The 24,343-nt window shown below is 41.5% G+C and overlaps 2 protein-coding genes across 2 annotated transcripts; both read right to left on the bottom strand.

The window, feature by feature from the left end:
* Positions 1 to 701: 701 nt before the first annotated feature.
* On the bottom strand, positions 702 to 15,827 carry LOC115829277 (interferon-induced very large GTPase 1-like). The gene is made up of 7 exons (XM_030793331.1): positions 15,776 to 15,827; positions 8,515 to 9,249; positions 7,108 to 7,764; positions 6,088 to 6,738; positions 3,991 to 5,554; positions 2,227 to 3,930; positions 702 to 2,139 (listed from the first exon to the last, which is right to left on the bottom strand). The coding sequence occupies exons 1-7, from the start codon at positions 15,825 to 15,827 to the stop codon at positions 702 to 704; spliced, it is 6,801 nt and encodes a 2,266-aa protein (XP_030649191.1).
* Positions 15,824 to 21,838, bottom strand: LOC115829276 (GTPase IMAP family member 8-like). Its single transcript, XM_030793330.1, has 4 exons — positions 21,357 to 21,838; positions 19,603 to 20,250; positions 17,077 to 17,954; positions 15,824 to 15,829 (listed from the first exon to the last, which is right to left on the bottom strand). Exons 1-4 carry the CDS (start codon positions 21,724 to 21,726, stop codon positions 15,824 to 15,826), a joined length of 1,902 nt encoding a protein of 633 aa, XP_030649190.1. The 5' UTR covers positions 21,727 to 21,838.
* Positions 21,839 to 24,343: the final 2,505 nt, after the last annotated feature.

Genomic DNA, 24,343 nt, shown 5'->3' with positions numbered 1-24,343 from the left:
GAGTGAAAATTAAAAATAAAAAAAAAAGAGGAAGAAAAAAAAAACTAAGAAGTATATGGAGAAAATTGTGTTCATTTGGCAATAATCTCTACAAGGTTGAAATTGACTACGTAAAATTTCAGAGAATTTTGGGCAATGACCAGAGGACATCTATAATCACACATACAATACATCTACAGCAATACAACCCCTACAGCTAATATCACAGATATGTTTGTAATTAGTCTAGAATCAGTGATAAAATATCCAAACCCATAGAAACCCTGTGCATTTATAAGCCATCAGAAGATAAGACATAACTCTGATAAATGTTAAGGTTTCTGTTTGAATACCCAGACTGATCTGAGATTGACTTCAAACCTTTAGATGTATTTGTCCAAACTCCGAATTGCTTCTTGTTTTGTTTACTTTCTCCATTCATCAGGAATCTCACCCTTTCCCTGAAGATCAAGATTGTGGTGTTTTTCCAGATCGACCTGAAATCGACACACAAACCACTTCCAGTATGGCAGCTCAGAGAGGTAAGGGGTGATGCTCCATGTTTCGCATTTCCCCCCTGCTCTTCTGTATTCTCTAAATGGGAATGTCTCTTCTGAATCATGTGATGGGTAGGATGTACCCTCACTTGCTACTGAAGTTGTGCAAAAGTCAGCTGAAAATTCTCTCTGTCAACTGAATACCTCTGTAATGCCACCCATTTATTAGATGTATTTATCCAAACTGTCGAAGGCATCCTGTTTTGTGTACTCCCTCCATTCTTTAGGAATCTCACCCAGGTTCTGGAATGTGAAGTTGTAGTGTTTTTCTAAGTTAGTCTGAAAATGACTCACAAACCACTTCCAGTATGCTAGCTCAGAGAGGTCAGGGGTGATGCTCCAGTCAGCAAACCAGGGGCCTGCTTTTCTGTATTCCTTATATGGGAATTTCTCATTTGACTCTGAGGATGGGTAGAAGGAATTATCACTGGCTACCTGAGTTGTGCAAAATGCAAGGGAAAAGTAGGTTGTATCTCTATAAGAAACACCATTGACTGCAGGTGAGCGATGGAAAGGGACACTGTGATCTCCAGGATGTCCCTCTATAGTGTTGGTACAGATGGCTTTACAGAAGGGACACTGCACCCAGCAGCACCGACAGAAGTGTTTGATCAGAATCTCTTCAGGCCTCTCCCTGAACATCTCCATTTTGAGAGGAGACCCTTTAAAATTCTTCTCTAATTTGTTTTTGATCTTATCAAGGCCCTCTTTTATCACTTTCTCAAGAAAAATAAAATCTTTTACATCTTTGAGGTCAGCACCAGACTTTTCTGTGAATTTCAGTTCATCCTTCAATCTGTCAGAGAAACTACTCAGCCACTTATTGGCATCCCCACAGTTGTTTTTCACCTCCTGTGTTGCTGAATGTACTGCACTGATTATACACTGCTGTTTGAGTTTGAGATTGCCTATAATGATGCCAAGGACAGTTTGATTATTTTTTTGGAGAATGTATTTGTTGACCTCTTTTGTGATGAATTGTTTGAAGTGTTTTTCTGGGTTGTGAATGTATATCATGAACTTCTGAAACTTTTCTTCTGCTGCCAGTGACCTCAGAATGTGTTTCTCCAGGTTTGATCTGTTCCCATTAAATGCTGAAGCGTTAGACTTCATCTCATGTGCCAAATCAATGGCAGTTTTGTCATAAACTGCCTGTAGGATGGAAGGTTCTAGTTTGCTGCAGATAAACTCACCAAACACAGCTGTAGATGTTGCACCCTTGCAAGAGTTCTTAAAGACACTGTAGTATTGGGGTTTCTGATTCTCCAGGTAAGCTCTTGCATCATTTGAATTCTTGAATTCCTTGTGGAGTTGTGTAAATTCTTGAGCTGCGAGGTCACACACACAGAGTGAGAGATCCACTGTGAACTCCTTTTTGAACACATACTCCTCTAACCCTGATTCATATTCCTTCACGTTCTGTCTGACCGAGTCTGTTATTTCTTGGATGTAACTGTGGTGATAGCCCAGCCTTGTAATGGGTTTCGTTTTTATGTTTCTCTCTGTTTTTTTGATGGTAGCATTGATGAATGCCTTTATAGAGCTTTGATCTTCCATGGATAAAACAGCCCTCTTTGAGGGTTTCTGCTTAGAGGGTTTAAATCCAGGAAGAACTGTGATGAAATTTTGAAATAAATTTCCTTTCTTTGTTTTTTGAGTTGCCTCTTCTGGCTTCTGTGAAAAGTGTGGGTTGTTCTTGTAAATAATATAGTCAGAATAGTTACCAATGTGAGAAAGGTGTTTATAATCCTTCATTTCTTCCCTTTCACACACAAGAGAGCGTTCATACTGTTCACACAGGATTCTTATCACATCCTGCCAGACATTAATATCCTTCACTAAGGGTGTGTCTTTGGTCAAATCGGTGACCCACTTGCTCCAGACCTCATCAAATTTCTTCCTGAGAACATTCTCATTGTGTTCTTTGTTTTTCAGACTCAGAGCAAGCTCCTTACTCATTTCAAAGAGCCTCTTTTCATACTCTACCTTCTTCTCATTTAACTTCTTACAGGCTTTCTTCTGTTCTATGAGCTCATTTAGTTTTCTTCTTGTTTCTTTCATCAGCTCATCGTAAAGCTCACATATTTTGTTTTCAAATCTCCCTCTCCACTGAATCAAAATGTCTTTATCTCCATCTTCCTCAAAGTACTGCTTCACTGATTTGTCCACTTCCTCTTTGGTCTTTCTCATGCCTAACACCAGCTCTTTTTCCTCAACATCGGTCAGTTTTTCATTTTCTATTCTGTTCTGTAGTTTGTTCTCAATAGTCAGCATGGCACTCCTGAGGCTCCAGGCCCATTTCCCATACTGAGTTTCCAATTTCCTATACACAGCAATCTCCTGGGTGTTTTTGAAGCTGAAAACAAAATTCTCGTTCAGTAATGCATTCCACAGATTACAGATAGTTGTTTTGAACTGTGAGAGCGTCATACCAGAGGATTTTGAACTTTGGGATAAAATGTGTCTCTTTAGCTCCTGAATGTTTTCACTGTATGATGGGTTTGGTGGAGCCATGGGTGGGCTGCCTTCCCACAGCTGAGCAAAGTATTTCACATCTCTCTTCACATCAAAGGCAATGACATCACTGAAACACTCTGCGTTACTGTCTTCTTCTTTAGCAGCTAACTTTGTCATCTCATCCAGTTTCTCCTGCAGGCGTCTTTTTCCCTCCATGTTTTTCTCTCCAGCTCTGATGTCTCCAACATTCTGATGGACAAACACACAGCTGGGAGACAGTCTGACCTTCTTCATCCTCAGGAAGGCCTGAACTACAATCTGAAGGATGTCCTGCATATCAGCAGGGTTCTCTCCAAAGATATTGATCAATGTCATGTTTCCAAGACCAACAACAAATGTGGCTAGTTCATTGTCATGGTGCTGTGTGGATCTCCCAGCCAGTTCCAGAGCTCTAAGTCCCTCAGTGTCAACAACTAGAATGTAGTCAAATTTCAGTTCTTCCTTCATCTCCTCTGTGACTCTGACCAGCTGCATGAAAGCTCCTCTGGTGCACCTACCAGCACTGACTGCAAACTGGAGTCCAAACATGGCATTCAGCATTGTGGATTTCCCAGTGCTCTGGATTCCCAAAACTGACAGCACAAAAACTCTCTGGTCTCCCAGTCTCTTGATGACCTCATCTAGAACAGCAGTGACCCAGATTAAAGGAACATGAGCAGCATCTCCATCCATCAGCTCCATTGGGTGTCCAGACATCATGAGTTCTGCAGCTAAAGCAGGAAGGTAAGACAAGCCTGTGTCATCTCTCAATCCCTTTGTTTTCTTGACTGATGCCCAGGCTTCATAAATCTGTCCTGCTTCCCTAACAATGTGTTCTAGGCCAAATGTTGCAACACATAATTTGTCTGATATTTTTTCCAGTTTTGCCTGCTCAGTGCTCAATTTCTCGTCATGGTTCTTTTTCAGTTCCAAGACCTTAGACCACATGCTGTCATACTCATAGTGGAGATCAGAGAGTTTTTCTGTAGTCAAGTCATCCAACAGGATTCCAAGCCATTTCAGAAAGAATGTTTTCCCATTTTTGGTCAGTGAACATAAACCTTGAGTAAACAGTCGAATGAGTTCACTGACATTACATTGCCTCTGTGTATTTCTCAGCGCCTTCATTTCTGTCTGTATTTTGCTGTTGTTCATCTCTGTGTTATATTCCTGAAGTCGATGTAGTTTTTTATTCTTTTGACACCAGTCATGCCACAGTTTACCCTGACAGGGCAGATATTTCTGTTTTATAGAGGACAGCTCCTCTCCCTCCAGCAGGTTCAGTATCTGGAGAGCAGCTTTCTTCCCTCTCTTACAGTCCTCATCTTCTTCATCTACTCTGATCTGTGTATCTCTGGCCATATCCTCCACTTTGAAAGTATGAGGTGTCATTGACAGACACTCTCTGATGGCACTTCCTAGTTCTGCAGACACCTCAGACTGATTTCTGTCCTTCAGTCCCATTCTGTACTTTCCTGCCTTAATCCTGGTTACAGTGGAGTTGTTTTCACTGAGAAGGCAAATAAGAGGTGTTTGGGAACTGTAGAGCCTCTGTAGTAAAGTCTTTCCCTTTTCATCTAGATCAGGGTAAAGGACAACATTCACCGAGGCCTTTTCAGTCAGAATTTCTCGCTGTTTCTCATATACCTCAGCATCTCCATGGAGATTACAGAATGCAACACAATCAGTAAAATGATCAGTGTCTTTTCCAGAGGGACAATACCAGGCAATCTCCACAACTCCATCCATCAGAAGGCGTGTCTTACTGCTGCCAGGGCAGTGCCTGTGAAAGAATGTGTTGTGTTTTTCATTTATCAGACTGTTCATCAGCTGAGACTTGGATGAAGCAACAGGGCCAAGCCTGACGAAGGACACCATTGGTGTTTCTGCCTTGTAGACTGGCTTAGTTCTGCTGGCTGCTTTACAAGAAATGTCAGTTACTGTCCAGCTTTTCTTGATCTGGCGAAATGTCCAGAGAGGAAACTCAATTTGTTGGGTGAAGGGATTGGGCACAAGCAGAGGCAGGGCATACTGACACTGTGACAGTTTAGTTACCATAAACTGCTGGAGGAACTTGTCAGCACAGTGAAACACGGCCATCTGAACATCCATGGGGTGGATATTGGACTGTTCTCTGTTCTCATAATCATCAGAATTCCTTACATTCATTAGAGCATCAAAGTCACCCCCATCTCCCATTTCCTCATTCACATTCTCCGTACATGGTTTCGTTAGATCTATCTGAGTGTTTTTTTCTCTAATGACAGTGTATCTTGCTCTGTAGTCCATTGTCAGCAGTTTCTGTAGGAATATGTCGACCAGGTCTGTCTCTGTCTGTGACTTTTTTATCTCAAACAACAACCTATTTATTTCCAGAACATCTGCGGTGGTCAGTTTATGTTGAAGATGTCCCTTAAGATTGAGTCTGTTCATAAGATCCTGTATCTCTGGTCTTTTAGCCTCTTCATTTATCCTCTCTTCTCTTTCCTTTGATATCTCTTCTTGCAGTTCTGTTTTTGGCTCTTGACCCTGTGACAATGTTATGTATAAGAGTAATATGATTATTAATTTCAATACATGAACAGCGTAGGTATGTAGTTGGCCTAAAAAAAGTCTCATTTTCAGGCCTTGTCGAGGTACACAGAAACATTTTGAAAAAAAAAAAGGAAAAAAGAAATATATGCAATACATGCTCCAAGCCTTGTGGTGTATAAGAATATAGTACATGATTATAATGCATGTGCAATCTATATACTCAGTGTTAATAATTCATGTTGTTTGAAGCACTTACCTTACTCATCTGTGTAGCAATATTTTTGTCAAGACTTTCCATTATGTATCCTAACAAACAAACAAAACAAAACAAGGCAAAACAAAAAACTGTGTGAAAACTTACACCGGCATGAATCTTTTCCTCAGTATAAGTGTGTTATCAAATAACTTTTTTTATTTATTTTTTTTTCATTTCAGTACTTTTTAGGGAGTTTAGGCCCTTAAGATTGAGTTTGAGATTGCCTATAATGATGCCAATTAATTAAGAATAATAACATTTTACCTGATGAGCTTTTGTTCCCTTTGTTGATTGTGGGATTTTGGTTGTGTTGTTTCAGCTTTTGCATTTTTTTTTGCTCTCCATTATACGTCTTCAATCGATAACAGCCTTTGTTTTCACAGACCAGTCTGTCAATCTTCTCTAGCAGTGTTCTCATCTCTGATTGGTTGTTCATACTTTTATCACAGGTGTGATACCTGCCTCCACATTTCTGAACTATCTGTTCAAGAATAGCATTTTTCTTCAGATCATCTATGACTGTGTCTTTTTGATCTTCAGTCTCATAGGTGAAGAGGATCATCACAACATCCAGAGACTTTTCACCAAATGTTCTCTGTAGCCATTCCAGGCCCATCTTATCCTCATCTGTGAGCAGGCCTAAGGGTAAGACATAGAGGAAGACATGGATTTCGTGGTCTCTCAGTAAGTGGCTGATGTGAGTGTCAGTCGACTGCTGGGGAAGTTCATGCAGCCCAAGCATGTTGATCACTGAGACATGGCGTCCAGACACCTCTTTAGTTTTGGGTGTGATCTGACAGAGATCAGACTGGTCCAGATAAAGTTCCTCTTCCCCCAGTAGAATGTTTTCTCCTCCATACTTGACAGCAGCATCACTCCCAATCAGTGCCACTGTGAAATCACAGCGCTGCAGGTCTAAAAGGAAATTGAACAAAACTGTATTGTCATGCACGTTCAAAATCTAAAAAAATATTACTAAGACCATATATGTTTCTATTTTCCTACGTATTATATCTGGTTTGTTGAAGTGTTTCCTCATCTTAACAGTGTAATATTTTAAACAAAAGTGTAAATGAAGAATCTTGTCATTAAGATGCATTGCTACTCATTTTATTATACCAAATATTGAGAGGCTGTTGTCCACTGAGTAAACATTGTACAGAGGTCAACCCTGTGCTGAATTAGATATAAAGCAGTGAGCCTTTATTGTCAACAGATTTTTTCACCAGTAGGTCATTTACTCACACTTTTGGAGCAAAATGTAATTTATTCCCTTAACGTCACCTTTCTCGTTCTTCTCATCCCCCTCTTCCCTTCCAGGTTTGTTCACATGTTGAACCGTTCCCTCTGATATTTGCTTAGATTGCTCACAGGAGAAATAAGGACCACCATTCTCCTCCAGCATCCGGTCTATCTTCTCTATGAGCTGTAGGACCTGATGCCGGTCAAATCTATAAAGGTTGTTGAATACGTGATGTCTCATGCTGCAGGATCTGATGATTGCCTGTACAGGGCCACTCTTATTCACATCCCATGCTCTGGCATGTATTGGACTTTTTCCTGTAGTCAGCACAATGGTGTAGTTCATTGCTTCAGTACCGAATTTGTTCATTATGGCTGTCACATGGTGTCTGTCCTCTTCTGTGAAGCTGTCAGGCTGCAGCACCAGTATAAATACATGAGGTCCTGGAGCAGACAGGGACACACATTCTTTCACTGCCACTGAGAGCTGATGATGTGAGAGTTGAGGATGAAACAGGTCAGGAGTGTTGACCACTTTCATGGGTCGTCCCTGCACATGTCCTCTGACTCTTTCGTTGTGCTGTTCAACCAGTGCTGTAGTGGCTTTTACATCAAATGCAGCTTTTCCCAGGATGAAGTTTCCCACTGTTCTATTTTCCAACACACTTTTCCCCAGCAACACCAACCTCAGGACAGACACTGGAAAACATAATATGTCTTATTGGAAATCTACATCAAAACTGTATCAGTATCTGAATTTACACCATAACATTCAATTACTACACTGTTTTTCACTTCCATAACCCTTGAGTTAGAAGTTTGTGTTTGTGTTTTGCTCTCTTTCTTTTCTTTCCCTTTTGAAAAATAAGTGGCCAACACAACAAACACGGTCAGTCCATAGAAGACATGCATTTGCCTCTGCCTTTCTGTTCTGTTCAGTATAGTGGTGAAGTAATTAGTTGTAATGTAGTAATTAGTGTAATCGATACCATCAATAGTTTACTTTTTTAAACAATCATTTATTTAACATCTGGATTTGTTTTCACTTCAACACTGGCCTCGTCTGTTTTTCATTCATTCATTCATTCATTCATTCATTCATTCATTTTCTAAGGCCCTTATGCTAATTAGGGTCGCGAGGGTTACTGGAGCCTATCCCAGCATTCATTGGGTAAAAGGCGGGGAAACACCCTGGACAGGTCGCCTGTCTATCACAGGGCAGACACACAGACAAAGTGCACATTCACACCTTGGGGCAATTTAGTATCTCCAATTTGCCTGACTTACATGTCTTTGTAAGTGGGAAAAAACTGGAGCTCCCATGCAAACACGGGGAGAACATGCGAACTCCACATAGAAAGGACCCTGGCTGCCCGGCCAGAAATCAAACCCAGGAGGTCATTTACTCACACTTTTGGAATGAAATGTAATTTTTCTTCTTAATTTCACCTTTCTCATTCTTCTCATCTCCCTCTTCTTTGTTGCTGTTTTCCTGTTCCCTCGTCCATGTATCTCTTCGTGTGTTGTGCAGTTTCTCTTTCCCCCAGGTCAAATCCACAGGTTTTCTTTTCACTGTGGGTTTGTTCACATGTGATATTTGCTTAGATTGCTCACAGGAGAAATAAGGACCACCATTCTCCTCCAGCATCTGGTCTATCTTCTCTATGAGCTGTAGGACCTGATGCCGGTCAAATCTATAAAGGTTGTTGAATACGTGATGTCTCATGCTGCAGGATCTGATGATTGCCTGTACAGGGCCACTCTTATTCACATCCCATGCTCTGGCATGTATTGGACTTTTTCCTGTAGTCAGCACAATGGTGTAGTTCATTGCTTCAGTACCGAATTTGTTCATTATGGCTGTCACATGGTGTCTGTCCTCTTCTGTGAAGCTGTCAGGCTGCAGCACCAGTATAAACACATGAGGTCCTGGAGCAGACAGGGATGCACACTCTTTCACTGCCACTGAGAGCTGATGATGTGAGAGTTGAGGATGAAACAAGTCAGGAGTGTTGATGACTGTGATGGGTCGTCCCTGCACATGTCCTCTGACTTTTTCACTGTGCTGTTCAACCAGTGCTGTAGTGGCTTTTACATCAAATGCAGCTTTTCCCAGGATGAAGTTTCCCACTCTTCTATTCTCAAGCACACTTTTCCCCAGCAACACCAACCTCAGGACAGACACTGGAAAACATAATATGTCTTATTGGAAATCTACATCAAAACTGTATCAATATCTGAATTTACATCATAACATTCAATTACTACACTGTTTTTCATTTCCATAACCCTTGAGTTAGAAGTTTGTGTTTGTGTTTTGCTCTCTTTCTTTTTTTCCCTTTTGAAAAATAAGTGGCCAACACAACAAACACTGTCAGTCCATAGAAGACATGCATTTGCCTCTGCCTTTCTGTTCTGTTCAATATAGTGGTGAAGTAATTAGTTGTAGTCTAGTAATTAGTTAGTGTTATCAATAGTTTACTGTTTTGAACAATCATTTATTTAACATCTGGATTTGTTTTCCCTACAACACTGGCCTCGTCTGTTTTTCATTCATTCATTTTCTAAGGCCGCTTATCACACAGAACCCTGGCACGGCCACTAACTGAACCCAGGCCCATCTTGTTGTGAAGCAACAGTGCTACCCAATGTGCCACCTTGCTGCCTTCCTTGTCTGAATTTATGTTGGCAAATTTGTAACAGAGCAAATTGTTGAAAATTAATTAAACTCATTTGCCTCTATGTCTCTACTTCTCGTTGTTTGTGTGTAAACCAATCAGTTACCACAGGAGTCCTTTTGAATGATTATGTTCAAATGAAACACCTTCGTATATAATCACAAAAAATTACACTGAGATCCAAACAGTTTCACACCTGACAGAACAAAGGGGGTCCGTTGAAAGGACAGATATTTAATGAACAGACACTTCAAGATTCAAGACTTTATTTGCCATTTTTCCTGGTACAGGTGTACAAGGGCATTGGAATTCTTGTGTGGATCTTTCAGTCAAGTTATAAAAATGAAAATACAATAAAAGACGTAATAAAAACGTACCCTTAGTAAGAAGATACACACCAATAATGATAAATAATGAATAATAAAGTCTCGCAGGCCCACCACCTGCAAGGGGAAAAACAGGGGCCGGGTGCGATGCCACACGGGTGGTGGGATGGGGCGAGGGCCCCGGCGGACTTGACTTACAGTACAGAAACTGGCTTTTGGCACGTGACATCCAGAGCTTGTGCAGGAGGTTGAGCGATACCGACTAGATATAGGTGGGCTCACTTCTATGCCTTGGCACTAGAACGAAACTCCTGGATGGGGGCTGGACTCTGTCCCTCTCCAGAGTTACCCAGGATGAGAGGTGGTGGGCAGGTGTGGGGTTACTTGTTAGCCTCCCGACTTAGTGCCGCTGTGTTGGAGTTTGTCCCGGTGAATGAGAGTATCACCTCACTACGACTTTGGGTTGCAGGGGGGAAATTTCTGACTGTTGTGACGGCGTATGCGCCAAACAGCAGCTCGGAGTACCCAGCCTTCCTAGATACACTGGAAAGTTTCCTAGTGAGGGTACCATGTGGGGACCGTGTAGTTCTATGGGGAGACTTCAACACTCACGTTGGTAATGATGGAGAAACTTGGAGGGGAGTGATTGGGAGGAAGGGCTTAGCTGATATGAACCAAAGTGGGGCTTTTTTGTTGGACTTCTGTGCGAGTCATAGATTGTCCATAACAAACACCATGTTCGAGCATGAGGCAGCTCACAAGTGTACCTGATACCAGAGCTCCTTAGGCCGATGGTCGATGACTGACTGTAGTGGTATCATCAAACCTGCGGCCATATGTTCTGGACAGAGCTGTCAACTGGCAGGCTGAAAAGACTGCTGTAATAGTGGTGTTGGAAGCTCTAGTACGGAAGGAGTGCGGGGAGGCCATGGAGAAGAACTTACAGTTGGCCTCAAACCGTCAGGTGACTTGGGAGGGGCAGGAAGGGCCTCATCCAGGCTGTTCTCAGCAGGGGCAGGGAGGTTCTGATCTCAACTGAGGATGTGGTTGGACGGAACACTTTGAGGAGCTCCTGAACCCAGCTGACATGCCCTCCGCAGAGGGAGCAGAGACGGAGGATTCGGGGAGGTCGTCACTCATCTTCCTCCCCTAAAAAAGGGGGAGTGGAGAGTGTGCCTCCAATTCTGGAGGTATCACACTGCTCAGCCTCCCTGGGAAAGCCTACTCCAGGGTGCTGGTAAGGAGACTTCAACCAAATGTCAAACCTCGGATTCAGGAGGAACATTGTGGATTCTGTCCTGGCTGTGGAACAGTAGACCAGCTCTTCACTCTTACATGGACACCAAAGGGATCATGGGAGTTTGCCAATCCAGTCTACATGTGTTTTGTGGATCTGGAGGAGGCTTACGACCTAGGGTGTCCTGTGGGGGGTGTTACAGGAGTACAGGATGCCATGTTCACTGCTGTTCAACCGCAGTAAGAGCTGTGTCCACATTTTTGCCATTAAGTCAAGCTCATTCCTGGTGAGTGTTGGACTCTGCCCTGGCTGTACCTTGTCTCCAATTCTGTTTGTGATTTTCATGGACAGGATTTCAAGGCGCAGTCGTGGGGCAGAGGGTGTCCAGTATGGTGACCTCAGGATTGTGTCTCTTCTCTTTGCAGATGATGTGGTTCTGTTGGCCTCATTAGGCTGTGACCTCCAGCATGCTCCGGGGAGGTTTGCAGCCGAGTGTGAAGTTGGGATGAGGATCAGCAGCGGCCATGGTGCTATGCTGGAAAAAGGTGGCTTGCCCCCTCCAAGTTTGTAGTGAGGTATTGCCTCAAATAAAGGAGTTCAAGTGTTGTTGTTTACGAGTGAGGGTAAAATGGAGCGGGAGTTCGACAGGCGGTGGTGGTTGTCTTGCGGTCATTGTACCGGACCGTCATGGTGCAGAGAGAGTTAAGCCAGAAGGCACAATTCACAATTTACCAGTCGATCTTTGTTCCAAGCTTCACCTATGGTCATGAGCTCTGGGTAGTGACTGAAAGAATGAGATCGAGGATAAAAGTAGTGGAAATGAGTTTCCTCCGCAGGGTGGCTGGGCACACCCTTCGGGGTAGGGTGAAGAGCTCAGACACCCGGGATGAGCTTGCAGTAAAGTCACTGCTCCTGCGCATTGAAAGGAGCCAGTTGAGATGGTTCGGGCATCTACTCAGGATGCCTCCCTATGGAGGGGTTCTGGGGATGACCAACTGGCAAGAGACCCTGGGACAGAACCAGGACACGCTGGGAAAATTATTAATCTCGGTTGGCCTGGGAACACCTTGGGATCCCCCGGGGGGAGCTGGTGGATGTGGCTGGGGAAAGGAAAATCTGGGTTGCCCTCCTCAGCCTTCTACCACCACAACCCGGTCCTGGATAAGCAGCTGAAAATGATGATGATAATGATGAAATAATAAAGTGAGGGGGGTGGGGTGCATGCATACGTGTGTGTGTGTGTGTGTGTGTGTGGAGCTGGGTGGGGTGCGTGTGTGAGTGTGTGTGTGTATGTGTGTAGGGGATGTGGGGGTGCTGTCAATCTATTATCAAAGTGTTAGAGGAGTTTTGACTGGGGGCAGGGTATTTCACTCCAGCCTGAATGTTCTTTGCAAGTAGTCTGATAGCCACTGGAAAGAAACTGTTGTGGAAGCGCTTCCTGTTTGTTCTGATGCTCTCTGGTCGGTGGTATCTCAGCCAGTGTCTGGAGCCTCTTCACCTAAACAGGGAGTGTCCAGGGTGCTGTGGGTCTTTGAGAATTGCCCCCAGTTTGTTCCTTCAGCGGTGTTCCAACAGAGTGTCCATGGAGAGGAGCTGTGCTCCTATGATCCTCCCTGTGGTTTTAATAGTCCTCTGGAGGGCCTTCCTCTCACTAAGTGTGCTGTTTCCATACCACACAGTGATACCTCTGGTAAGGATGCTCTCCCTAGGTAAGGGGCTAATGACTCAGGACAGCTTTCTTCAGTGACCTGATGAAATAGAGCTGCTGTTGTGCCTTCTTCACAGTGGCCGTGGTGTTTTCTGACCAGCTCAAGTTGTAGGTGATGTGCAGGCGAAGAAACCTGAAGCCGTTGACACGTTCCACCTCAGTGCCTTTAATGCACAGAGGTTGCAGAGGGGGAGCTTTCTTCCTTAAATCCAGGATTAGCTCCTTGGTCTTGTTAGTGTTTAGGACAAAACTGTCTTCCTCCCTATAGGTGAGTGTCTCATCCACCAGTCTCATCACTTCAAAGTAATGTGCGTGTAAACATTTTCAACTAATTTCTATCTAAACCGGAAAAAATCCTCATAAATTCTGTTTTGGTAAGAATGTCAGAGGAAGGATTTCATACCATGTTACAGTTTTGTCATAAAATATAGTCTTCACACATCAACCCTGTGACACAATCTTTCACTGCATAATAGCTTCAGGCTGACTGTATATTAAGTCAACAGCTATGTCCTGAAAAATACAGAACAATTACATACTGTTAAATGTGTTTTGCCTCATTTGATACTGTTTTTTTTTTCACTTCATTTGTGTTGATTTTACTCAATGTTCATTGTAGTTTATACACTGGGCTTCCAGTTCATGGTTACATTCAGTCAGGATTGGCACTATAATCTCTTTACTGATGAGAAATGCTTCGGAGCGGAGTTTGACAGTTTGGGGGCAAGGCCTGTATGGACCTTTTTGTTTCCCTGTTTCAAGTAGTATTTGATCATCATCTGTAAAGCACAGAAAGTTGCGAGCCCATTATTGGTAGTAATTCAGCAGAAGACTATACTCTCTCCTTCCACACCACACCTGCCAGTAACAAATGGAATGGACTAGCACTTTGCACTTTTGCTTTGGTCTCCAGATGGATATCAAGACTAAACTGCCACGTCTGGATGATAACCCTCCCTGATCAAAATAGCTATTAAGATTGACAACCTGCTACAGGAATGAAGGCGTCCTCTGCACCTCCAGTCTAAACTGACCCAGAGCCCACGCACTTGTCTTACTCTCATCCTGAGAAAAGCCGGCAGTTTTGGCTTGGTCCACACTACGGACAGAAGGGTCTGTCTGACATTGCAATGTACTGAAGGACCTGCTGCCATTAACAGAAAGGGCAGCAGCCTCCACTCCACTACTTAGGCAAGTGCTCCTCAAACCTTGTTTTAAGGAAGGTCTTTCTAAATTCACATTACAGTCCACTGTGGTAATCAAACTCCTCTTGAGAGGTCACACAATCAACCCTGACTACACCATCCCAATTATTTATGGGAAGTGAATCCCACAGGTTGCTCAAATAAATGAATGAGGAAGGATGCAGATGTACAGCAAAATAGCATACCAAAACATACCAAAAAAAAAGGGTCTAAGGCAAGATCAGGTAGCAAACTCGATACACCTCATAAACTAACATGAGCATAGGCTATAGCCAGCACACAGTGAATATGATGAGACAAAATAAAGCAATGACTTTGTTTTGCCAGCCAAGAGCACTCGAGGTGAACGCGACAGCAATCAGAATCAACCTAGTCCAAGAGGAGCAGAGTTAGTAAAGAGTTTACAAGCAGTACCTTAGTACATACAGCACTATAAATATAGCCTAAACAAAAGCATAAATGTTAAAAGAAACCTGGAAAAAGTAATAGAATGATGTTGAAAACAAACAGCAACTCCAAACCTGCTTACAACAGCTGTTGACCAGCTGTAGTGGTGACTCAGCAACAGAGAAAACACATGCCTTACATATGCATTACTACTCTCTACAGACTGCACGGGTGGAGATGACGGGCCAATACTGTCAAGCCTCCGTAAAGAGGACCAAGACACACACAATCTCTCAGAACCCATCTGAAGATAGTAACATATCCTTCAACACCTCACATGTTTAGCTTTTCAACTTCTCAGTGCTTTGTCTTTAGTAAGGAGCCATGCAATAAGTACGGGATAATGTACAGCAAGCCGGCCATTATATAAACCCGTTCAAGGTAATTCCAGATTCCTGCATCACCCTGTCAGGGTTTATTTCGCTATAATGACTGGTTCATTGTACATTATCCCTTATGTATCATTTACCCTGTGAGAATGAATTTTTGTGACACTTCAAAGTAATGTTTTGTTTAGTTATGCAGAGTTGAATTGCTCTGTTAGACTGTCTTTTGGAAAATCTTGTCATCACAGTTAAAAATTGTTATTCTACAGCCTCAGTTCCCAGCAGAATTTAGCCTTAACAGCAGTCGCGCACATCAATGTCCCTATTAGCCTAGCGTTCTACATTAACAACAAGGTTAATCTGCTTCAGTGGATTAAATCACACTACACTCCTGTCTAAACTGGCTCTTCTGTGGTTAGTGGTACTGATATCTCAGCAGCCGTGGGGCTTATTATTGTACAGTTGGGTAACAAGGCCCTGGTCATGGGAAAAAAGACAAAAAAAAAAAAACATTGTGCACAACAATATTAGAAAACATCTGTACAGTAATTCTGCAGTCTCTGCTCTGGTGAAATAAATCTATAATATTGGACTCAGATGGAATTTAATTCTTTTCACCATGCTCATGGTTTGTAGACTCTTGTTTCTGAATTTTGGTATGAGTAGATATATAGATGTGACATTAATAAAAACTCCTACATCAGCATTACTCTCTGAGTATCTAGTTTGATAGCATTTATAACTGTGTGATCGAGGTTGTATTAACAAAATTTAACAATTTACCTGATGTGAGATTTGTAATTCTCTCCTCCAGTCTAGTGACACTTTTCTTCATCTCTTCAGTGTCAGTCTCATATTTCAGTTCTGTTTCTCTCAGTGCTCTGTCCTTTTCCTCCTTCTCTTTCTCTGGATCCTCTCTTTCTCTCCTCCGTTTGTTTTTGTGTAACCATCTGTTCCTCCATGTCTTTAATTCTCTGTTTTCTCTCTCTAATCTCCCCCTCTCTTCTGTTTCTCTCTTCATTTTGTTTCTGTCTGTCTTCCTCCACAGTCTTCTTCATTTGATCCAATTCTGTCACATGTTTAGCTCTCATTTCTTCTTTCTCTTTCTCAGCCTCATCTTTCTCTTTCTCAATCACTTTCATCTGTGTCTCTGTTTGTTTGATCTTTTCATTGTATTCACGCTCTGTTCTTTTCCTGTCTTCCTCTATTTGTCTTCTCTTTTCTAATTCTCTCTCCTCCATGTCTTTTTGTCTTTCCAATTCATACTCTTTTTCCCTCAGGGTTTGTTGGGTTTGCATTGACTCGATTTTATCTCTCCATTTCTGTTCTATCATCTCTGTTTTTTCTCTCCACATCTTTTCTTGTTCTTCCCTCATCCTTCTCTCCTCTTCTGTTTTTCTTTCCCACTCTTTTTGCTGCAGATGTTTTTGCTGTTCTATCTCCTTCACTCTTTCCTCTGCATTCTTTATTGTCTCCTCTAATTCCCTCTGTCTTCTCTCCTCTTCCTTTCTTCCTCTTTCATCATCCTGTCTTCTTTTCTCTTCTTTTTCAATGAAAGCTTTTTTCTCTTGTTCTTTGTCCTCTACCTCTTTTTTCAACTGCTTTTCTTTCTCTGTAAATTCTTCCTCCATTCTTTTTCTCTCTTCATTCTGTCTCTTTCTCTCCTCCTCCATTGTCTCCTTCTTTCTTTCTAGTTCAGCCTCATATTTGGTCTTCAGTTCTTCCATCTCTCTCCCTAACTCCTTCTCTTGCTGCAGATGTTTTTGCTGTTCTATCTCCTTCACTCTCTCCTCTGCATTCTTTATTTTCTCCTCAAATTCCCTATGCTTTCTCTCCTCTTTCTTTCTTCTTCTTTCATCATCCTGTTTTCTTTTCTCCTCTTCATCTTTTTCCTTCTTTTTCAGTTTCTCTATCTCATGTTCTAATTCCTCTCTTTCTTTTCCACATTTCTCATCCCATTCTCTCCTTTCTTTCTCCTCTCTCTCTGTGCTCCAGTGGTCCTCCTGTTCTCTCCTTAACTGTTCTTCTTGTCTCTGTTTCTCCCATTCTGCTTTCTGTCTCTCCACATCCTTATATATTTTCACCTCCCATTCTTTCATCCTTTTCTCATCCTCCTCTTTTCTTCTTTCATAATCTTTCTCTCTTTCTTCCATCTCCCTTTTCAGTCCTTGTTCTTTCTCTGTAAATTCCTCCTCCTTTCTTTTCCTCTCTTCACTCTGTCTCTTTCTCTCCTCCTCCATTGTCTCTTTCATTCTCTCTATCTCTGTCTCATATTCAGCCTTCTGTTCTTCTTTCTCTCTCTCTATCTCCTCCACTCTCTCTCTCAGTATTCTCTCCTTTTCCTCTTGGAGAGGTTCCTCTACCTGTCTGAACATCTCATTAGTGTAGAAGGTCCCTCCATTCTCTGACACCATGGTGTCTATCTTCTCCAGGAGTTCCACAACCTGAGTTTGGTTATTGGGATTTGTGTTGTTAAACACATGGTATCTGTTACCACACTGGTCAATCAGATTCCCTAAGTCAGTTCCAGGGTCTCCTATATACTGTTCTATGGTTTTCTTCCTTAGCTGATCTGCTTTAGTGAACAGGACCATAGTGTACACTCCGGCTTTGTCTCCAAAAGTTTCTTCAATAATCTTCACTGCCTCTTTCTCTTCTTTAGTAAAACGTCCAACTGCTAACACCAGTATAATCACATGTGGCCCTGGTGTTACCATGGTGATACATTTACTGATCTCTGTCTTAATTTCTTCTTTATCAGTTCTTGTATCAAACAGTCCTGGTGTGTCAATCACTGTTATCTGCCTTCCATTGACTTCAGCCATCTCTCTCTGACATGTTTTAGTCACTGATTCATGACTCATGTCCTCTTTAAAAACATCTTTTCCCAGGATGGTGTTTCCTGTGGCACTCTTCCCAACACCAGTCATCCCCACCAGCACTATTCTCAGACAGCCGAGATCTGTAAAAACATTAAAAGAGTTCGTTGAGTAAAGTTTACATACTATGACAGATTAATATAATCAATGGTTTGTAGCAGTGCTGTAGTACTCGAGATCAGTCTTTTTGAAGGTTTTGGTCTCGTCTCGGAATCGACCACATTTGTCTCGCTCTCAGACACAGAGGACTCAGGATTTTATTTCAAGACCGGTCAAGACCACAACTGCTGAGATAACCGTGGTGAAGTTAGCTTGAAATTAGATGTTCGCCACGTAGCTCGATCTCGATCTCATTAAGAGTTATAAAAACTACTTACACATTATGTTATCCTGCCTTGTATTCAGTTGTGAAATTATAAATTATTTTTTGAACATGACATTTCATGCAAATGAATAACAATTTAAGGCACGCTGTTGCATCCTACTGTTTATTCCACCATTTGTCTTGCACGGAGATGGCCCTCGAAAGTTCATGCATACTGAAGGGCAACTTGTGCGTTGCAAGTAGAATATGAGTAAAGTGTATGGCCAGACATAGTCAATTTATATTGATCTTTTATGTTCAGCTTCTCTTTAAACAATAGTGAAGGATTACTCATGATTGCTTCTCCGAATAATAACAATAACTTCTGAAAACACATTTTGGGACCTTTCTGTTCAAAGGTTCCACTTTGTTCTAATGACCAAACAGGCATCTAGACATTTTATTTCAACTTCGATTTCAGTATCTTACTAGTATCAATGAAATGACTACAAAAGTATGATTGTGAAATTTCTCCAAAAAAAAAAAAAAAAGTGAAATTGGATTTAAATATCTAAAATGAGTCTGGGTCAGCCTAGAAGGTCAGACCTGTTCCTAGTGACTGACGGATGTAGACATGTCATTTCATCTTGAATGTCAATAACACCGTGGAATTGATGAAATAAACACATAAATACAGTTTTGAAACTTCTCAGAAAAATTGTAAAATCACGTAATGTGAAAAAAGTGTTTTTGGGGGTCAGCTGTAAAGGTCAGGCTCAAGTCCTAGTGACCAACCAGAGGATGCAGTCATTTCATTTCATCTTATATGTCAATGACCCTTGATGAAATAAACACATAAACACAGTTGTGAAAGTTGTTAGAAATTTGTGGAATATTAAAAAAGCACCTGTGCAAAAAATTGTATTGTGTTAGGTGGATGGTAAAACATGGAGAAGGAGTGTTGAATAAAGATGGTTAAGTTGATTTCAGCTCTTAGTGTTTGTCTGTATGTGGGTGTTTTTATGGGAATGTGGATCTTTCAGATCAGTTTGAGAAGAGCCTATGGTTTGCATGTTCCACATTTTATCATAAGTGTGTCATGCAGTGTGGGACTAGCACTGGTCTGGTCCTGGTCTTGACTTGGTCTCAACCCCTCAAAGTCTTGGTTTTGTCTCTGTCTCGATACACTCTGGTCTTGGTTTAGGTGGTCTTGACTACAACACTGCTTTGTAGTGCCATGGGGACATGCATACCTACTTAACTATTTCAAATGCCTCGACAGGAACATTACAATAACCAACAAAGAATCCATCCAGTCAAAAAACTCTACACTAGAACCCTAATTATATTGTGTAAGTAAATGAGTGAGTCTGAATATGTTTGACATCCCACTTTACATACACAAAACTCATATATCTCAGTGTTACCTGTTATCTGATTCTTAATCTTTTCCTCCATTGTCTTCATTTTTCTCTTCATGTCTTCGTTTTCCATCTTAAATTTCTTCAGTTGTGTTTCCAGGTACATGACTGATGTGTAAAGACTTCCTCTGTTCTGTTCCACCAGTTTGTCAACATTCTTCAGTAACTCTGACACCTGTGAACTGGAACCCAAGAACTGATGTCCTCCCCTGCAGGGACTGATGATTGTCTGGGTTGGCTCATCTAATTCTGTCGCTTCCTGTCTAGGTTTCTGATTTATCAGGACCATGGTGTAATCATTGACTCTTGAGCTGAATATTGTCTGAATCTTCTCCATTTCTCCTTTGTCTTCATCAGTGAGGAAGTCTTCAGGAATGAGCAGGAGGAAAGCATGGACTCCAGGATCACAGAGAGAGACACAGCGGAGAGTCTCACGCATCACTTCCTCCTCTGAGAGCTGAGTGTTGTACAGAGCTGGCATTTCCACCAGGGTGAGCAGGCGTCCACACACTTCTCCCTCCCTCCTCACACACACTGAGCTGGACTCTGGACTGGACTCTCTCTGGCCCAGAATGAACTCTGATATGGAGATCTTCACTGATCCAGCACACCCACACAACACCAGGTTCAGTCTTGGAAGGACACATTCTGAAACTGAAAAAAAAAAGCAAAAATAATTACTAATTAAATGTGATCATATCACGTGAATTCACTGAATCCTTGTGAGTTTTGAAATTAGGTTTTTGTGTTTGGTGAACACTTCTGGTACAAGGAGACCTGAATGATAATGACCTAAGTGAATCCAAGCACTTCAACATCACACACCACTTCCTTCACATAAGGATTTGTGTGTAACCATATATCTGACTGAATAACACAGGTCCTTAACCTGTGACCAATTGCTTGAATTCTTCCCACTGTGGAATTTATCCAACACGGGGTCCTTTTAAGTCAAAAATGCAAAAATCTGTCACAGAGGTCACACTTAACTGGACTCAGTTTTCATCCAGTTTCACTGTGTAGTAAGCTTTGGCCAGAATGGTCTCTGCTTGTACTTGAAACGCTCCAGTTCCTTTTTGTGCATGCAGATTTCAGTGTCAGTCCACTTTCACAATTTCACTTTGTTAGAAATATGTCTGTTTCAAAATGTATGTGACAGTAGCACTCAGAAATGGGCTGATCATGAGACTTATATATTTAACAAGTTTAATATCCATTAGAAAAATTAGGTTTAGTAACATCAAAGTTGTTTTCCTTGTTTCAACAGTACGTATGCTTGTTATGAGTGTTCCAAACAGGAAGTTTTTGAATATTACAATTGTTGAAAATCACTGTTGTTTGACCTGATCCACACTGGTCAAAGCTCCCATAGCCACTTTTCTGTACATATTTGACACAACCTCCTGTGTAGAAACCTGTAACTTCACATGTGTAACTTCAGGTTAAAGGGACTAAGCAACACAAAGGAGAAGTTAAAGGAGCCTCTTTCATTAAGTACTTTTAGACATAACTAGCGCTGCAGCGTAAAAGTTTTAAAAGTCTAGCTTGTTCTCTGTGCGCATATTTACTGTATTACTGCACCCATACACATCCTTTAGTTTACATGACGGTTTGAATGGCAGCACGACCTTATTAATAGCCCCATATGTGTTCAAAGTTCCTATCTGAACTAAGGTGCTTTATTCAACAGGGTGCTTACTTACTATTTTTAACATTATTTTATTATTTACTGGACTTTTTAGAATGTATCAATAACTCACCTTTTTCTTCTTCCTCATCCATTCTTCCACTCTTGTTCATCTTTTTGTCTCTGTCTCCTCCTGCATCATCTGTTGCCTTCTCCAGTACAGTTCCCCTTTGTCGTTCTGCTGTGGTTTTGTCATCATACAGGATTGTGCCTCTGAATGACTTCTCAGATCTCACACAGGTAAGATACCCTCCATTCTCTCTCGCTATCTCTGTTATCTTCTCAAAGAGTTGCGAGCGCTGACCAGATCCCTTCTCAAAGAATGGAGGGTGCCCGCTGAAGCCATGTGACTCTAATTCGTGTGTTCTCTTCCTACATTCTTCAATGATTTGACTTGAAGGATTACTGTCATTCTCCACAGTTTTGCCTGTTGTTATTACCATGGTGTAGTTCAGGGCCTGATCACTGAAAGAGTTCAGAATGGCTTTCACTCTGTGTCTGTCCTCCTCTGTGAAACCGTCAGGCTGCAGCACCAGTATAAACACATGAGGTCCTGGATCAGACAGATACACACACTCTTTCACTGCTACTGAGAGCTGATCTTCTGACAATTTAAACAGGTCAGGAGCATTGATGACTGCGATGGGTCTGCCCTCCACATGTCCTCTGACTCTCTCACTGTGATGATCTACTGAAACTGGAGGAGATTCAGTCTCAAATGCAGCTCTTCTCAGGATGAAGTTTCCCACTCTGTTATTCTCTGATCTGTTTGTCCCCAAAAGTACAATCCTCAGTTCAGTCACTGAAAAAATAAGACATATTTGAATGAATAAATATATTACAACTGCACATTCCGTCCTTAATATTTAACTAGCCTATTTAACTGACCTGGATCCTATTGCAGAATCTCATGCCATATTGTAGCTCATTTGGAATTAAATGCCATGATATATTACAACTCAGTGGGAATAAAGTACTCAGAAAAAGATAAATCGAGATCATTTAACTTTGAGTAAAATAGATGATCTATATCCTTCCTAATGTGTTAATGAAAACATATTTGAAATTATTGTGCATATAAATTCTTAATTAATGTGTAACAATGTGTATTCTGATGTAGGAATGTTAGTCTCCCTGACTTAAGACACTATGAGCAGATGAAGAGAATTCAAATGGCCCCTAAGGAGACTGCAGGGGCGTAGCCAGAACTGTTCTACTGGGGGCGTCAGCTTGGTCCAGTCATTTTATTGTGGTGGCAGATGGCAGATTAATATAAACTACTTAAAATCTTTCTAAGATTACAGTAGGCTATTGGGAAATTCTAAAACACTTAACGTGAAAAAGCATAATGTGGCTTAATGTTCTAAAACTGGGATGAATGATCACTAAATTTCTCTTGGACATCTCTTGTTAGGAACACTTTGTCAAAAAATCAAAACTGAACTCCTAGGAGTATGGTCGTTATCTCACATTAAGCATTTTCCTCTTCATTGACACCCATTATAAGGAAAAAGCTTAACTGCTCCAAAACAGCGATCGATGATCACCAAATTTGTCATGTCCCCTCAACCCACATAGTAGGCCTATGTGTTGCAATGTGTTCACTCCAAGCCAAAATGCCACATTTACTGATTCAGCCTGAACACAGACATTTGTGGGAGTCGGTGCAAGCAATGATTAAACAATCTGACTTTATGCTCTCGTTTATGCACTCTATAAGAAGATATAGGAAATCCTTATGCACTTCAATTAGAATTTTTAAGATGGGAGAGATACCATAACAAGAGATGTGTGAGAGCGATTTGCTGATGTCTGATCGCTGTTTTGGTACATTAAGCCCCGTTAAGCCTTTTCCTAATGGGCGTCAATGGAGCGAAAACACTTAACGTATGGTAAGCTTAACAACCATATCCCTTGAATTCCTGTTTTGATTTTTTGAGAGGAGATTGTGTTTATGACACGAGATGTGTGAGAGAAATCTGGTCTTCTTTGATCGTACTTTTGGTTTATTAAGCCAGGTAGCTTTTTCCTTTACCTATGATGGGCGACAGTGGAGAGTATAGCACTTAACGTAACATAGGCCTAACAATCATATTCCTTGGATTTTAGTTTTGCTTTTTTGATAGGATATGGTGTTTATAACGTGACCAGTAGCTGCCTTTTAGCTAATTTCACTGAGGAGGCAGACTACCCAACACACACATACAAACACACACATACAGTCTAGTTCTTGTGTATCCCACTACGGGATCAATATGAGTGAAGGCTCAATAAGCTGGCCTAAGGAAAATGGCATGCTTGTTCAAAGGAACACTTGCACAAGTCTCATCCACAGACTCAACCCAACACAAACATCATCTGGCCTCCACACCTAGGATACCATTGTCAGTTCAAGCCAAAAATAGCAGACACGCAAAGCCAAGCAAAAGTTAAATGCATCATAACGAAAGCACTGACCATTAAACCAAGCGTTACAATCTGAACATGTGACGGACTGAGAAGTAATGCATCAGGCTTCGGCAAGCCAACGTGATTAACCCGGAAGAAAACATTCATTTACTTGTACTTTAATTTGTAGCTGGTGTTCAAAGTTCAGTTTCCAAAATTTATTGGCAAGTAGGTATTGCAGTATATCCCCTTCCATGGTTTGGAATTCCTTTGAACTAGCTTTAGTCGGCTACACAATTTATGTCACTATGGTGAGATTTGTAAAAGCTGAATTGTGACTGGTCGAGAAGTGAGACGAGGCTAGTCTCCGTTGAGCTTTTTCTCATGATGTTGGAGTTACAGAATTTTCCATGACAACAAGAAATGAACTCTGTTTTTTTGTTGTTTTTTTCTCAAGGGAGGCAAAGCATTTTTCATCATTTAAGACCTCACTTGATGGCTGGTTAGATCTCACACAGTAATGTCAGCCAAACAATGACACTTGGCGATAACCTGAACGAAACTGCAATATTTTTGTTGAATAAAATACACAGAGAATCTCAAACTAAATGTTGTCATCACATTTGACTCTTTCTTTTTTTTTCTTTCCTTTTTTCTTTTTTCAGAGGAGGC

The sequence above is a fragment of the Chanos chanos genome, chromosome 16 (assembly GCF_902362185.1).
Source record: "Chanos chanos chromosome 16, fChaCha1.1, whole genome shotgun sequence".
Taxonomy (NCBI): domain Eukaryota; kingdom Metazoa; phylum Chordata; class Actinopteri; order Gonorynchiformes; family Chanidae; genus Chanos; species Chanos chanos.
The sequence above is the reverse complement of the archived record's forward strand: the minus strand, read 5'-3'. Positions and strand labels throughout refer to the sequence as shown.